Here is a 17990-nt window from a genome sequence, read left to right as displayed (position 1 = left end):
TTTGTTTCCACCCATGCCACGAGGGGGTCTATCTCCAGGGACACCTGTTGGCTTCTAGTTCCTCCCTCGCAGTTGATGTAGGCAACTGTAGTGGCGTTGTCCGACATGACTGACAGACTCGCCCCAGAGTCTATGGCTGAATTACAGACAGGCTAGTCTGACTGCTCAGGCTTCCAGCCGGTTTCCCGCCTCTTCCTTGTCCCATAGTCCCTGGGCCGAAAGTTCCTGACAATGGGCTCCCCACCCTCGCAGGCTCGCATCAGTGGTGAGCAAAATCCAGTTTGCTGGGAATAGTTTTACTCCCTTGCTCAGATGGTCTTCCTGTAGCCACCAATGGAGCTGGGTCCGAACCTCTGCTGGTAGCTGGAGGTGAATGGAGTAGTTCTGGGACGTCTGGTTCCATCGTGACAGTAGGGAATGTTATAGTGGGCGCATGTGGGCCCTTGCCCATGGAACAACTTCCAGGGTGGATGTCATGAGACCGAGGACTTGGAGGTAGTCCCATAGCTAGGGGCGAGCATAGTTCAACAGTTTTGGCAGCTGACCCATCAGTTTCCTTCTCCTTGGAGGGGGAAGGACAACCTTGTCTTGCTTGGTGTTGAACCGGACTCCCAGGTACTCTAGCGATTGGGAGGGCTGCAGGCAGCTCTTGGCTGTGTTGATGACCCACTCGAGATTCTGCTGCAGATTCTTGACTCTGGTGATTGCCTGTTGACTTTCCCCTGGAGATTTTGCCCTGATCAGTCAATCGTCCAGGTAAGGGTGAACAAGGATTCCTTTTTTCCTAAGTGTTGCCGCCACTACCAACATGATTTTGGTGAAGGTCCGAGGGGCGGTAGCTAGTCTGAAGGGTAGCGCCCGGAACTGGTAATGATGGCCCAGTATCGCAAAGCGTAGGAAGTACTGATGGTCGTGATGGACTGGGATGTGGAGATGGGCTTCGTATAGATCCAGTGAAGTCAGGAATTCTCCCGGCTGAACTGCCCTTATGACTGAGCGCAGGGTTTCCATGCGGAAGTGTGGTACCCTCAGGTAATGACTGACGGTCTTGAGGTCCAGGATGGGCCGGAACGTTCCTTCCTTCTTGGGCAAGGTAAAATAGATGGAATAGTGACCAGTATTTTGTTGGTACGTGGGCACCGGGGTTATCGCCTTTAGGTGAGTAGTTTTGTCAGTGTGGTTTCCACTGCCGTCCTCTTGGAGAGGGAGTGGCACAGTGATCTCACAAATTTGTCTGGAGGGATGCTGTGGAAGTCCAGATAGTATCCCTCTCGAATGATGGTTAGGACCCACTTGTCCGACGTTATCTCGACCCATCTTTGGTAGAAGAGGGTAAATCTGCCCCTATGACTTCTTCCTGTGGATGGGTCTGCTGATTCTCATTGAGGGGTGCAGCTGGATCCTGTACCTGTCTGCAGGGTGAGGTACTTGGTAATATGTGTTCTTGTACGGTCTAAAAAACTTGGCTCATCTGCCCTTGGTTCTTCGGGGGGGGGGGGGGGGGGGAGGAGGAGCGCTGGTTCTTTTGTTCCTGTCCTCCGGTAGACGAGGTACTGGAGATTCGCCTCATTTGTTGGCTAACTTCTCCAATTTGCTTCCGAACAAGAGGGATCCTTTAAAAGGCATTTTCGTGAGGTTCGCTTTGGAGGTTGCGTCGGCCGACCAATTTCGGAGCCATAGTTGTCTTCTGGCTGCCACTATGGAGGAGACGCCCCTGGCTGAGGTGCGCACTAGGTCTGAGGTTGCATCCGTGAGGAAGGATATCGCCGGTTCTAATGTTTCACCGGATGTAGTTGCGTCTCTGGAGAGAAGCAAGCAGGCACGTATTACTACGGCGCAGCAGGACGCGATTTGCAGGGTCATTGCTGCTATAAAGGACTGCTTAAAGATTTATTTTATTTTATTTTTTTAAATTTTTTTTCTATACCGGCATTCGTGAGGGTATCACATCATGCCGGTTTACAATAAACAGTGGGGTGATAAACGGAAAACAGTGAACGGTGCTAACACAATAATAAAGTTACAGTTACAATAAAACAGGGAGGCGTAAAACTAGGAGCGAGAAAAAATAATAGGAACTTTAACATCGAGTATTAACCTGAAGTATGACAGGGTACAAAATAAAGCATTTTGTGATTTGCAATGACATGTTCATTTGAGGTAATTGCAGTTTTAAACATAAGGGTGGAAAATAGAAAGGTAGAGTTTTTTACATAGGGGACGAGACTGACTCCTTGGAGGAAGTAATGGTTTTCTGGATATTGGTAGTGCTTGAAGGTAGGTTGTTAGGTGAGTAAAGAATTTAATCTGAGTCTGGGAAGGCTTGTTTGAAAAGCCACGTTTTGAGTCTTTTCCTGAATGTTGGGAGGCAAGGTTCCTGCCTTAGCTCTGTTGGGATAGAGTTCCAAAGAGGAGGTCCTGCTGTGAAGAATGCTCTGTCTCTGAACGTTATGTGATGGGTGGTTTTGGACTGAGGTACCTGAAGAGAATCTTTATAGTGCTCTCTTATGGGTCTGGAGGATGTGAGTTTTTTGAAAGGGATTTGAAGGTTGAGCGGAGCTACTTGTTGGATGGCTTTGAATATTGTGGTGATGGACTTATATAGTATTCTACAATGAATGGCTTCCTGACTATAGCCCTGGGCATCCTTGAGTGCTGCTCCTCCTTTGACCGGGATGGTTGTGCGCTTAGAGATTGCGCAGACCATGGCATCCACTTTTGGAAACCGTAGGAGTTCCTTGGCCGTGGGTTCCAGGGAGTATAGGGCTTCTAAGGCCTGTCCTCCTTTGAAGCTGGCCTCCGGTGCATTCCATTCCATGTCAATCAGTTGTTGCCCGGCCTGCAACATTGGGAAATTGCATGAGGCCTGACGGAGGGACACCAAAACGGGATTAGTCTTTGGCTCCGCTGTGGTACTCGTGCCTGGAATGGCCAGTGTCTTCAGGGTCAGAGACATGAGCGCTGGTAACTCGTCTTTGGAAAAGAATTGCAACATGGTTCGGTATTGTTCCATCCCTGGTGGGATTTCCCCTTCCTCCAAGGCGTCAGTCTCGTCCCCCGAGGTGTCTGTATCCCCTATAGGGAGGGGTTCGTGTCTAGGTGGGGCACGTCTCGAAAGGTCTGAGAGGTGCTTGGAAGATCTTTTGCTTCTGGTGGAGACTGGGCCTGTATTGCCAGCGGTACCGATTGCGCTTGGACAAAGGTTTGCAGCCCTTTGAAGAATTCCACCCAGGAAAAGGTCCCTGGGTCCATATTGAATCCCGGCGGGTTTATGGTGGAGGCTCCTGAGGTGCTTTCCTATGTAGGTGCCGAGTCGGAGATACAGAGGTCTGGGGTATTATCGTTAGTGGATTCGGAACTCTCTACTGGCTGTGGGGAGCCTTGCTTAGGTTCCCCCTGAGTCTCTTCGCACTGCTGGCATAGGGCAGAGGCCACTTCAGGTTGCGCAGCTCTCAGGTGGCAGGCTGGGCAGACGACTTGTCCCTTGGTCTTTTTGGCCAGCGGTGCCAGTGATTTGTGCATGTGGAGTGAATCAAAACTCATCTGTGTGCGTTGGAAAGCATGTCAGGAGGCTTAGTTGTGCACTCTGGGTGCGCAGACGATGTGCGTACGTGCGGGATGCGCGTGCAGGATACAAGTTTGTGCGCCTGACGGAGATGTGTGCACCGCTGTGCGCACGGTGCTATTTGTGCGCTCAGGCCATTTATGTGGGCCGCTGTGTGCCCGGCACAGATATGCGTGCTGCAATGCACACGGCACAGATGTGCATGCCGCTGTGCGCACAAGCCGGTTGTGCACACGGCTCAGTTGAGCGGGCAACACGGCGATCAAGGGGGGGGGGGGGAGAAATGGTGCCGATGACCACGCGGACAAGATGGTGACCCCTTCCCAGAGGGTCTCCACATGTGTGGACCCTTGCCCGGATCAGGGTCTAGCTTGGAGGGAGCTGCTGAACCCGATTTAACAGATGCCGGAAGGGATGCTCAGTGCGGCTATTTGAGCCTCGAAGACCGGAGACTTAGAAGAGGTTTCTACCTTACCTGGTCTCGACATTTCCCGGTCTCCTGCAGAGCGGTCTCCGGCTGCGGGGGGAGAGGAAATTACCTTCACTGCTGCGCTCAATTCTGCACCCGCTGCCTCTCAGCCACTCTGGGGCTAAGTCCACACCGGGAACCAGCTACCGGACCGAGGCTTACTTCTGAGGGATCTCGGAAATCACATCAGGAATTTTCAACTGGGGAAGGGACCCTTAGGTATCTTTCTTCTTTGTTTTAGAATTGCTAACACTATTTTAGTGTGTGGATGTGTCCCTATCTGCTTTAGGAGACGGAGAAATACTGAAGAGCAGAGTTTCCTGCATGGGTATATGTAGGCTGACGTCAGCTTTGAAATCTGACTCCGTCTCCCATCTGCTATCAGGAATACACTATATCCACTGGTCCTGAATCCATCTGGCTTAACGCTAGGAAATGGCCTCTTTGCTTTTCCAAATCCTGGATATTTTGTGCCCTATACTTGAGGTCTAGTTTCCTTGCCATTGGGATTCATGAAACGATTTTTCCACATTCTGGTTTGCAATCTTGTAGGATACTATGGATTGGGTTTACTGCTGCTTCTGCTGGTGTTTTTAGAATCTGGAGGAGGCCAAAGATGTTTGTGCAAGGATCTTTGCCCCTATATATATATATAAACTCCCAAGTGCTTTTCCCAGCTTATCTAGAAATCTGGAGTAGGGAAGATCTTCTGGTGGAGAAAAGTGTTCTGGAAACTCTGGAAGGGGGTTGGAAGGGATCCCTGCCAACTCCTCTTCAAAGCCTAAAAGTAAATGGACACTAATTCAAGACCCCAACTCTATCATCTTTTAGGGGTGTACTCCAGGTGGACATCCTTTGATTAGCTGGACTCCGTTGCAAGCCAATGCTGTGGACTTGAACCACTTTGCAGGGGTTCTGTGAGTATTTCCCCAAACTGGAATACCAGAACTCCTCTTTTTCTTGGAAAGGAGACTGGAGAATACAATTATCTTTTGAGACTCAAACAGGTTTTCTTCTGGGGACAGTTTCCGAGGGATGCAGGAAGGATTTTCTCTAGAATCATCATAGTCCAACCTAATTGCTGCCCCTGACCATCTCACTTGTCCAAGTGCAGACCCAGGGGCTTGAAGCTTTGATTGCCCTTTGTTGATTTTGTTTCAGAATGTCATACACTGGACTTTGCTTCAACACTAGACTTTTGCTTCAACACTGGACTTTTGCTCTGCGTTAGAACACCAGAATTGCATCAACAGTGCTAGAGTTGGCTCTACTGCACCAGAACACTGGACTTGCATTGCATCAATGGTGCCTGAGTACCAGTCTGTACTGGTCGGGGCCAGATGCTTCATCGGCTCCAGGAATTCCAGATCCAGAGGCTGGCTGTAAATCTTAGGAACCTCAAAGCCCCCTGCAGGGAACGAGACTAGGGAATGCAAAATGGAACCCTCAGGCTCCGATGCCCCATGCTTCAGCGTCTTGCTCAGCCTCAAATTAGTAGAGGATCTGCTGATCTCATTGCAAAGGGAGACTAGAAAAAGGAGTGCGCTAGATCTTTCCCGATTTTTTTTTTTTTTAAATACTGAAATGTTATTGAGGAGCTGTCAAGAAAGTAAAACAGAAAAACAGAAAAAGGAATATTCTTAAACTCAGTGTGTTTTTTTTTGTTAAATTTTCTTTTCTTAAGAAAGTAGCACTAAAAAAGTGCCGTTCTTTAAAGAAAATTATAACGATATTCACAGAAAAAAGAGAGAGAGTTAGAAGTATATGTCCGTTCTGATGTTCAGATGAAAAAAAGACAGGGAACTCACATGGCAACCAGAGTGGGAATTCCCGCACATGCTCAGTAGAGCAAAGACTCTACCAACTAGGAGAGAGTGGTCTGTTCATTGCCTCTGGATGCTGTCACCCACATGTAGTGGCTAATTCAGCCCTGCTTATTGATGGAAAAAATGTATTCTCAAGTTATTTACCTAAAGTTATTGCATTTCTTTAAGCAGGCTCCAACGCAGTCAGTCCAATGGGGTCAGAAACAGAGTAAAACTTGTACAATGGCACAGACCTTGGAAAGAGAGATTACTCTGTGTGCATACCTATGCGCTAGGTATGCCTGTGTGACAAAATCTGATCAATGAATACATAGCAGATTTACTTTTCTAGATGAGTAGCACCTACCTTCTGTCTGTGGTCATCTGCAGTGCTCCTCCTCTCAGATTACAAAGGCAACAGTCCTACAGCAAAAAAAAACCAAAACAAAACAAAACCCTTTCATCAGAATCTCCTGCAAGTACAACACAACCACCGTTCCCCAATTCACCATGAACAATATTCCCACTCTCTTAATTTGCCCATGTGATTCCAACAAGGAAGAGTTTTGTATAGGGGGTTGTATTCCCTATTGCTTAGGTTAGATTTAATGAGTATCTACTATCTTGGACCCATCCAAACCTTCAAAGAGCAGCACCAAGGGAAAATTATTGCTTTCCTAGCACAGTTATTTCTTCCTTCTGTAGTGTGCTGACCCTGACTCTCACTATACTACAACTAATCGCTTCTACAGTGCTACTTGATGTATGCAGCACTACAACAATGTGTAAGTGTTGCGTCCGTTGGTCTCAGATGGCTTCAACCCTTGTGCCTCACCTTTTTCTCTGCTCTCCCTGCTAGCCTTGGGAAGATGGCTGCCACGTCTGCAAGCCGCGTCCTCCGGCGACCCTGGAACAGCTATGGCAAAGCCTCACGCTATGTTTCTCTCCTAAGGGCCTCCTAGGGTGCACACGCACGCCTCCCACGTCTTTATCCACGTCAGGGCGAGAACCTCGGGGGCGTCCCCCTTGAGTGTCGTCACGCCATCCGGGTATTTAGCCTACGCTTGTTTGCTAGCTTGTAGAGTTAGCAAGGATTGGACTCGTCCAGTCTAAGCTACTCTGCCGCTTCCTTGCTGCTACTGGAAGCCCTCTCTGCCCTTCGGGGTATACTCTAACCTGGGTACCCGCTCCTCGGGGGCCCTCTGCTTTCTTTCAGGTGCCTTACTGGGATCAGGTACTCGCTCCTTGAGGACCTGCTTTCCGTGCCTCGGTGTCTGTTACCATCGACGTCTGCCTGGTGGAATCATCAACTTTACAGCTACCATCTAGTGAGTAATCTATTCTCAGTCTGTCTCATCTACAGCTCTGCCGTGCTGGGAAACCAATACCTGGATATCCCTATACCATCTTGGTGAGACGGGTTCCCTCTGCCGAGGGTCCCTGGACTGATACCTCTGGATCAACTCACTACTGCCACCTCTGGTGGTATACAACAGCTGTACAATAAAAGACAAAACTCTGTGTTTGTGCCAGTGGCGTAGCCAGAATTGATTTTTTGGGTGGGCACAAGGTTAACATGGGTGGGCTGTAGGCATGCAGGTCTACTAGTTTTTTTTTTTTTTTACTGATAAATAATGCCATATACTGCACCCTAGAATGGCTTTCTAGGTAATTTGCAACAGCCATTATGCATCATGTATGAAACTTTAAAATAATTTACTTCAATTATTTCTAGCACTTACCAGCATTAAAAATTCCTTATTAATCAATTTATGTTATATTTATTGCAGTTTATAAATGCAGAAGTATAGAAAACAATCAGATCCAATCATGTAATAAAACAAAAATTAATGTATTCTTTCATGAACCATCTTTGCAGAAAACCAGAAATCTTCATAAATACAATAAAATATAATTAATCAGAACAGGTGCAGCACAGAGCTAGGGCAATTCACATTACAACTAACATGGAAAACAAAATTCAAATTCTGGCATCACCTCAGCAAAAAATAACCCTCCACTGCTATTTTGTGAAGTAACAAACTCTTGCAAAGAAAGTGGCATATAGAACCTTGCCATCCAGTCACAGCACTGACTCTCAGGATTCAAATAACAGCAACCTTATGAAAAAGCAGCAATGCAAATACTATACCAGGCCCTAGAACATTAATACATCACCTACGGGAATAACAGAACAAGCTGGACTACTACTACAGAGAAACTACACACTAGCAGAAATATTGCATTTCTGTCACACACAGGCAAAACTGAGACTGACCCTTACCTAATATAGAAATAAGAGACTATAAATTAGAAACAGAAACATGCAGATAAAACCAAAATAGAAAGCCTGAGAAACTAAAATTTCTGAACAGTGGAATACTTAAGAAAGAGCAAAATACAAAAATATAAGAAATACACATTCCCAAAGATGACATTTTAAATTGCTCGTAAAAATAAGGCTAAAGTACAACAGATTATCAACAAAACAAATCACAGTGAATTACGTTTTTTGTATCATTAAGTAAACCTCATACATAGGCGTAGATGTGAATGCTATTCAGCTTAACGTTTTACACCAGTAGTATAATCATGGGTCAGAAATTAATTTTATATGCTTAGTGAGTCCAAAGTGAAAAGAATTCAAAGTTGACGTAGCATGACATTTCTCATTGTTGCAGAATTTCTTAATGCATCATAGTAATGACAACATTCAATTTCTTAAGATAATGTAGGAATGTGAGGAAACATTACTTCCATGTTGTTGAAAATGCCACGAAAATCATCTCACATACATTCGGCTCCTTGATGAAGGCAGATGCCGAAACACGGTCTGTGTCGGGGCTAGTACACCTTGAGCCTTGTAACATCTTTAACCCTCAGGCATTTCTTCACATGCAAAAAAAGCTAAGTAGCTACATTATCTTAAGAAACTGAATGTTGTCAATACTATGATGAGTTAAGAAATTCTGCAACAATGAATACAATGGGAAATATCATGCTACATCAACTTTGAATTCTTTTCACTTTGGACTCACTAAGCATATAAAATTCTTTTCTGACCCATGATTATACTACTGGTGTAAAACGTTATGCAGAATAGCATTCACGTCTACGCCCAAGTATGAGGTCTACGTTAGACCCCAAGTATGAGGTCTAACGTTATGCAGAATAGCATTCACATCTACGCCCAAGTATGAGGTCTACTGAAGACCAGAACTGTGAAGGACTTCAAAGGGGCGTGGGATAAACACTGTGGATCCATAAAGTCAAGAGGCTGCCAATGAAGAGTGGGTGACTCGCCAGAATGATGGCTACTGCCTGGAGTCAATACCCTTATTAAATAAACATACACATGCTTACTGTGACTCCATCATCGCTCTAAGCTTCAACAGCAAGAGGAAATGTGGAAAAAAGGATTCACACTCACAAAGAGGGGAGTAGCTGGCTTGTTACGGCGGTTACTACCCCAAATCAAATAAGCCTGATACTTCACTTTCAATGCATATACAGCATAGTTCTCTGATTCAACGGCAGGGGAGAAGAAAAACTGATACTTCACACATCCAGCAGAGCTCTCTGCTTCAACGGCAGGGGAGAAGAAAAGAGGGTTCGCACTCACAAAGCGGGGAGTAGCTGGCTTGTTACGGCGGTTACTACCCCAAACCAAATGTGCCTGATACTTCACTTTCGATGCACATCCAGCATGGCTCTCTGCTTCAACAGCAAGGGAGAAGACTGATACTTCACGCATATCCAGCATAGCTCCCTGCTTCAACGGCAGGGGAGAAGAAAAACAACCAATAAGGGCTGTATAACATAGTCTGGGTAAAACAAATAAGCATGGGTGTAGCTTGCTTATTGCGGCGGCTACTACCCCTAACTAATCAAGCTAGATATTTCACTTGGATGTAGCTCCATCACTGCTCTCTACATTAAAGGTGGGGGTGGAAGGGAAATAGAACCAAGAGCTAAGAGAAACAGATAAGTATGAGAGAAAAAATGTGTGAAGCTTGCTGGGCAGACTGGATGGGCCATTTGGTCTTCTTCTGCCGTCATTTCTATGTTTCTATGTTTCTATATGTTACTTAATGATACAAACATAATTCACGGTGATTTGTGGTACTTTAGCCTTATTATAATTACGATTTTATACATGGCTACTACCTGTCCATAAATTTTGAGAGAGCGGTTGTGTTGCTTATATTTAAATTGCTAACATATCAAAATATATTTTTTTTTAACCTTTGTTGTCTGATCTTTGTATTTTTCTAATCAGTTGGTCCTGGTCTCTTTTTCCCATTTTTTCCCTCGTCGCTCATTTCCTAATTCCTTTTCAGTGTCTTTCTTCTATTACTGTCTTCTTCCCTTCCACACACACACACACATACACGCTTTCTCTCACAGACTCCCCCCTTCACACACTCATACTCTCACTCTCACATGCTCTCCCCCCACCACACACAAGCTCACATTCTCTGCAGACACACATACAAGCTCTCACTTTCTCACCCCTCCCCAGGCTTATATTCTTATGCACACACAGACGCACATCCAGGCACCCATTCTCACCCACACACATAAACCCAGACTCCCATTCTCACCCACAAACCCATGCTCCCAGTCTCACCTACACACCCATGCTCCCAATCTCACCCACACATACCCACATATTCAAGCTCCCATTCTCACCCATACATACACACATTTAAGGTCCCATTCTCACCCACCCACACAAACCCAGACTCCCATTCTCACCCACACACAAACCCAGGCTCCCATTCTCACCCACAAATACACACATTCAAGCTCCCATTCACCCACATATTCAAGCACCCATTCTCACCCACACACAAACCCAGGCTCCCATTCTCATCCACAAATACACACATTCAAGCTCCCATTCACCCACATATTCAAGCTTCCATTCTCATCCAGACTCCCATTCTCATCCATACATACACATTCAAGCATGTGCACAGCTTCCGCTTCTTCCCCCCAAAGCAGGAAGATCAGCTGGCCTCTCCTGCTGCCACCGGCCTCCTGCTATCTTCGGGGTCGGGCCGTATGGCCCGCCGATCTTCCTGCTTGGTGGGGGGAGGGGGAGGAAGCGGAAGTTGTGCGCTGCGCTTCCGCTGCCCCCCCCAAACAGGAAGTTCGGCGGGCCGTATGGCCCGAAGATAGCAGGAGGCCGGTGGCAGCAGGAGAGGCCAGCTTATCTTCCTGCTTTGGGGGGAGGAAGCGGAAGCTGTGCGCGGCGCTTCCGCTCCCCCCCCCCCCAACAGGAAGATTGGTTGGCCATACGGCTGCAGCAGCGCTTCCCCCTGTGTGCAGTGATGGTGCGCGAGGCGAGGGTTCTTTGGTTCGCTGTCGCAGGGATGAGATCCCGCGACAGCCTTGCAGCTCCGGTGCCAGTTGGCTATGCCACTGGTTTGTGCATCCTGAGTCTAGTCCAGTACTGTGACTCCCCAAGGGGCTCCTCCCTGTGGGCGTAGTCATCTCCCACAGTACCCGAGAATCCACTCAAACACCTCAAAACCATAACAGTAAGACAGTCCCTTCTCGGTAGAGGTTATAATTTAATCAAGACAAACAGAGGGTCCCTGCCATGCTGTCTGGTCACTAGTTTAGCTGTGCGTACTTACTGCTGTCCATGCACTGGCTGTACACCGTGAGCACCTCCAGCCTTCATTCACCAGGTCAGGTCGAATCCCATAGCAACCTGAAACAGACAAGAAACAAAACACAGGATTTGTGTAACTAGAAGAAGACTGCCCCTCCCAATTAGAATATTACATTCCTTCAATCACCACCTTTCTGCCAGTGCATACAGTAATAAATAGTTCTATCACTTGCAAGCCAGTCTTTGGGATATAGCTAAATGTTCAAGTTATCATCTATGACCTAGAAGAGAAAATATATAACCTACACTTCATTTTCTCCACTATCCCATCTTTTTCACCCTCACAAAAGACAGACTCAAGAAAGCACCTGAATATAAAGTTAGGCATGTCTTTTCCCCATAAAATGCTCTGCCTCAGCATACAACAAAATGAACATGCATACAATGAACATTCTCTAGTACTGTAACTAGAAACTCAAAGAATGGAAAATTGGTTCTTACCTGCTAATTTTCGTTCCTGTAGTACCACGGATCAGATCAAACTTCTGGGTTATGCATCCCTGCCAGCAGATGGAGACAGAGAAAGTTTCACTGACACTGCTTGATAAACCCTAGTGCCACCTGCAGTTCCTCAGTATTGCTCTGTACCCAAGCAATAAAAAACAGTTGCAAAAACCAAACTAATGAAAACCTTCTTAAACTACACCAATAAAATGGCCTTCCATAATAAAAAAAACCCAACTGGGCGGGTGACTCTCCACCTCCTTAAATAGGGCGGGTTCTGGACTGATCCATGGTACTACAGGAACGAAAATTAGCAGGTAAGAACCAATTTTCCTTTCCCTGTATGTACTCGGATCAGTCCAGACTCCTGGGATGTACCAAAGCCCCCTACTTAGGGTGGGACCTGGAGAGTCCCGCTCTCAGAACTCTCTCACCAAAGGAAGGAGAACCTGGATCTCCCACATCTAAAACAATAGTGTCGCGCAAAGGTATGTAGCAACTTCCAAGTCACTGCCCTTCAAATCTCCTGAGGAGACACCAGCTGCATTTCTGCCCAGGAGGCCGCCTGCGAATGTGTAAAATGAGCCCATAAGCCCTCCGGAATTTCATGACCTCCTGTAATTTAAGTGGACCCAATCGCCTTTTTCAACCAACGCGCAATAATAGCCTTAAAAGCTTTGAAACCTCGGAGCTCCTGAAATCATTCATCACATTGAGCTCGCCGAACATCTAATCGCTTGAACTCCTTCGCACGTGGAATGGATGCATCTACTGATGGAAAGGCTGGAAGATCCACTGTCTGGTTCACATGAAAAGCAAATGTTGCTTACCTTTAACAGGTGTTCTCACAGGACAGCAGGATGTTAGTCCTCACATATGGGTGACATCACAGGATGGAGCCCAATCACGGAAAACGTCTGTCAAAATTTCCAGAACTTTGACTGGCCCCTACTGGGCATGCCCAGCATGGCACTAACCCTGCAGGCAGCAGGGGTCTCCCTTCAGTCTTATTTGAAAGCTACAGGCAGTGCCGAAAAATAAAATAACAAAACGTTACAAACACCGCAGGGCGGTGGGCGGGTTTCGTGAGGACTAACATCCTGCTGTCCTGTGAGAACACCTGTTACAGGTGAGCAATATTTGCTTTCTCACAGGACAATTAGGATGGTTGTCCTCACATATGGGTGAGGATGTCCGAATTTGCACCAAATGTACCCAAGGCGTGCAACAGGCACAACAACTGGGGGGGAATTTGGCAGAGGGCATCCTGAACCCCACCAAGCAGGCAGAAGGGTGTTGGTACATCACATTGTAAATAGGTTACGAAGGACAGACTGGCCGAAGATGGAATCTGGTCTTCCGGCTTTGTCCAAGCAATAGTGGGCTGCAAAGGTGTGGAGAGAACTCCAGGTTGCAGCCCTGCAAATGTCAGGAAGCGGCACCGATTGCAGGTGTGCTACTGAAGTCGCCATGGCCCTCACAGAGTGTGCTTTAACACGGTCTTGAAATGGAATGCCCGCTTGCTGATAGCAAAAGGATATGCAGTCTGCCAACCAGGAGGAGAGAGCCTGCTTACCCACAGGCTTCCCTAACTTGTTAGGGTGGAAAGAGACAAACAATTGAGTGTTTTCCCTGTGGACCGCTGTACGGTCTAGGTAAAACGCTAGAGCCCGTTTACAGTCAAGGGTATACAAAGCCTGTTCTCCTGGGTTGGCATGGGGCCTGGGAAAAAAGGTAGGTAGTATGATGGATTGATTAAGATGAAAATCCGAAACTACCTTAGGTAAGAATTTTGGGTGAGTGCGGAGTACCGCCCAGTCCTGCAGAAGTTTAGTGTAAGGCGGATAGGTAACTAGAGCCTGCAATTCGCTAAATCTGCGAGCTGAAGTGATAGCCAAAAGGAAAATCACTTTCCATGTGAGATATCGAAGTTCACAAGTATGAAGAGGCTCGAATGGTGGTTTCATAAGCCGACCCAAAACTAGATTAAGGTCCCAAGAAGGGGCCGGAGGACGTAGCAGAGGCTTGATGTGGAGCAAGCCCTTCAAAAAACGTGTTACTAATATAGAGACATCCCCGACACCTTTATAGAAGGCGGCTACCGCACTGACATGCATTCTAATGGAGGAAGTCTTAAGACCTGACTCTGATAGATGCCAGAGATAGTCCAGAAATTTCAGGACTGAGAAGAGCACCATGACGTGAACCTTTTCCATTTGTAAGAGTAAGCTTTTCTCGTGGAAGACTTCCGTGAAGCAATCAAGACACGGGAAACTGGCTCAGAAAGGTTAAGTGGTTGAAGGATTAACCTTTCAACATCCATTTTGTCAGGGACAAGGCTTGAAGATTGGGATATCATAGGCACCCGTCATATTAAGTGATCAGAAGTGGGTCCTTTCCCAAAGGAATGTGCCTGCGGATGGAGAGGTCCTGAAGTACTGGAAACCACACTTGGCGTGGCCAGTGAGGTGCTATCAGGATCATGGTTCCCTTGTCCTGACGTAATTTCACGAGAGTCTTAGAGAGAAGAGGAAGTGGAGGAAATGCATAGAGCAGACCGGTTGCCCAAGAGAGGGAGAAAGCGTCTCTGGGTTGAGAGTGTTTGCTGCGAATGAGAGAGCAGTAGTTCTCCACTTTGCGGTTTTGTGGGGACGCAAAGAGGTCTATCCGAGGATATCCCCATTGTTGGAAGATGAAGTTCGCTACCGAGGGGTTGAGAGACCACTCGTGCGGTTGAAAGATGCGACTCAGCTTGTCTGCCAGTACATTGTCCACTCCCGGCAACCAGGTGGCCCTGAGGTACATTGAATGGGAGAAAGCTTCCTCCCAAATCTGCACAGCTTTCTAACACAGAAGGTAGGAGCCTGTGCCTCCCTGTTTGCTGATGTACCACATTGCCACCTGGTTGTCCGTCTGAATCAGGATGACTTGATTTGAGAGGCAATCCTGAAAGGCTCTGAGAGCATATCTGATTGCTCGAAGCTCCAGGAAATTTATTTGGTGTTTTGCTTCCTCTAGAGACCAAGAGCCTTGTATCTGCTGATTGGCTACATGGGCTCCCCACCGAGGTTGGAAGAGTCGGTGGTGAGAATGATTTGAGGATTTGGAACCTGGAAGGGCAATCCCTGGAGGAGATTGGTCTGATGTTTCCACCAGGCGAGAGACAGACGGAGTGAGCCAGTTATGAGGACAATGGCCGACAGAGGCTGAATAGCTTGAGTCCATTGAGACCTCAGAGTCCAGTGCATGAGTCTCATGGCCAAGCGGGCCATTGGTGTGACATGGACTGAAGACGCCATGTGTCCGAGGAGGACGAGAAATTGGCGTGCAGTTGCGGAGTGCTGAGACTGCAGCTGGTGAGCAAGGGACGCAAGAGTCAGTGCTCGTTGTCGAGGTAGGAAAGCTTTTGCCTGTAAGGTGTCCAAGTCTGCCCCAATGAGGTTTGAGATGGGACTAAGTAGGATTTGTCGTAGTTGACGAGAAATCCTAGCGAAACTAGAGTGTGTAAGGTTAGATTGAGGGACGACAGAGCAGCTTGCTGAGTGGGAGCCCTGATTAACCAGTCGTCCAGATAGGGGTAGACGTGAACACCTTGTGTCCTGAGGAAGGCTGCGACGACCACAAGGCATTTTGTAAAGACTCGTGGTGCAGACGCTAGGCCAAATGGGAGCACTCGATATTGATAGTGCTTGGGGCCTACTAGAAATCTCAGGTACTTGCGATGAGCTGGAGTTATCGCAATGTGGGTGTATACGTCCTGGAGGTCCAGAGAGCAGAGCCAGTCTCCTCTTTGTAGAAGAGGTAGAAGCGATCCCAAGGTGACCATCTTGAACTTTTCACGTTGGAGGTACTTGTTGAGGGCCCGTAGGTCTAGAATAGGATGAAAAACCTCCCGATTTTTGGGGATTAGGAAGTACCGGGAATAGAACCCTAGGCCTTGCTGAGAGTATGGAACGGGTTCTATTGCTCTTGACTGGAGAAGGAGGGAAACCTCTTGATCCAGAAGAATGGAGTGTTCGGATGTTCCCCACGTCAGTAGAGGTGAGGAGTCCGGTGGCAGGGCGAGAAACTTCAGATGGTAACCCTGAGCAATGATTGCCAATACCCATTTGTCGGATGTGATTGAATGCCACAAGTTGTGGAAGTGGCACAATCGACCTCCCACTGGTATGTGCAACAGAGGAATCTGGCTGCTGCTCTCTAAGTGGAAGTCAAAAACCTGAAGCAGGTCCTGGTTGAGGAGCTGCTTGTGGTTTTTGCTTTCGGGCTTGATGAGACTGCGGTTTTTGATAAGGTCTCGTCTCACGGGATCTGGATGGTGACGGGTAAGACTTCTTCGGGCAGAAGAATGACTTCTTAGAGTCCTTTCTGAAAGGCTGTTTTGAGGAGAAGTCAGAAGGCATCAAAGAGAGCTGTCTTAGGGTCTCATGATGGTCTTTTAAATCTGCTACCTTCCGTTGAATCTGCTCACCAAACAGATTATCTCTGACACAAGGCAGGTCGAATAACCGGTCCTGTACTTCTGGGCGAAGGTCAGAAGACTTGAGCCAGGCCCACCGCCTCGCCGAGATGGCAGCTGCAGACACCCTGGTAGAAGTGTCAAAAATGTCATAAGAGGTTCTAATCTCATGCTTGCCTGCTTCGAAACCCTTGTTGACTAGGGTTTGTAATTGTTCTTGAAATTGCTGAGGCAGGGAGTCTGAGAAGTCCTGTATCTGCTTAAAAATGACCCTGTTATATTGGGTCATATAAAGCTGATAGGCAGCAATTCAGGAGATGAGCATGGCCCCTTGGAATACTCAGCGACCAATGTTATCTAGGAACTTCTGTTCCTTTCCAGGAGGAACAGCTGAGTGAGGCTTTGACCTCTTTGCCCTTTTTTGTGCAGACTCTACCATGACCGAGTGGTGATCTAGTTGTGATTTTTGAAATCCTGGGGCTGACTGCATCAAATAGGTAGTGTCAGCTTTCCTGTGTATTGGAGCAATGGAGCCAGGATGTTCCCAGTTCTTCTTGAGGAGATCGAGAAGGACCTGATGGATGGGAATAGAGGTAATTACCTTAGGAGCATCCAGGAATTGGAGCAACTCCATCATCTGCTGCCTATCATCCTGTTCCGTCTGTAATTGAAAGGGAACTAATTCAGACATTTCCTTCACAAAGTTTATAAAGGAGAGGTCCTCTGGAGGAGAACGCTTCCTACTCTCAGTGGGTGAAGGTAAATCATCGGTGTCTGTTGAAGTATCATCACCCCAGGTATCATAAGGATCAGCACCTGTTCCTCTAGGAACTAAAGGGGGACAGGGTGGTTGGATACCTGAAGGTCCTGGTCTAGGCTCCGAAGGAATCGGAGGAATTACCGGAGGCACCGATGATGGCATCGAAGGCGCCGGTGCAGGCATCGAGGGCATCGATGGATGACTTGGTGGCGCCGATGGATGTATCGGCACCGATGGACGTATTGGCATTGATGGCTGAGGCAGAACTCCCAATGGAGGGATGCGGAACGGTGTTTCTCCTCCCGATGATGCTGTCAGTGGGGAGGGCATTGGAGCCATCAGAGACCCGGGATCCATTGGTGGAAAAGCGGCCATAAGCGCTTCCATTCTGGATAGCAGCGGAGACAGCGCTGCCAGAATCAAGTCGATGACCGGTTCCAAAGCGGTACCGGTGTCAGAGGAACCTGAAGATGTTGCATCGCCTTGTCGATGGCCTCCTGAACCATCTGGTCCAGTTCTTCTCGGAGACCTGGGGCAAGCAGCCCCAGTTCCGGAACAGAAGGAGGCAGAGGCATAGCCGGAGGGACCACCGTTAAAGGCAGAGTCGTGGCTCCCCGATCCCCGAATGGGTGAGGGTTGCCTCGGTGACCTGGTCGCAGGAATGGTCGGTGCCTTTCCTGGATGGGGTCTCTTCGACAGCGGCTCAGACGATGGCGAGGTCGATGATTTCGCTCCCTCGATGGTCCGAGTCTTACAGTGTCGATGGCGATGTTTCTCCCTGCAATCTCCTCGATCCTGAGGGGGA

General features: G+C 47.7%; 1 protein-coding gene across 1 annotated transcript in view; it reads right to left on the bottom strand.

Annotated features, from left to right (window-relative positions):
• KDM4B (lysine demethylase 4B) overlaps positions 1-17990 on the bottom strand; it is a 735609-nt gene that overhangs the window by 164366 nt on the left and 553253 nt on the right. Inside the window, 2 exon segments of the mRNA XM_029614587.1 lie at positions 6207-6262; positions 11485-11561. Coding sequence (XP_029470447.1) covers positions 6207-6262; positions 11485-11561 — 133 coding nt within the window.

The sequence above is a fragment of the Rhinatrema bivittatum genome, chromosome 8 (genome assembly GCF_901001135.1).
Source record: "Rhinatrema bivittatum chromosome 8, aRhiBiv1.1, whole genome shotgun sequence".
Classification (NCBI taxonomy): Eukaryota; Metazoa; Chordata; class Amphibia; order Gymnophiona; family Rhinatrematidae; genus Rhinatrema; species Rhinatrema bivittatum.
Note: the sequence above shows the minus strand (reverse complement) of the source record. Positions and strands in the feature narration are given on the sequence as shown.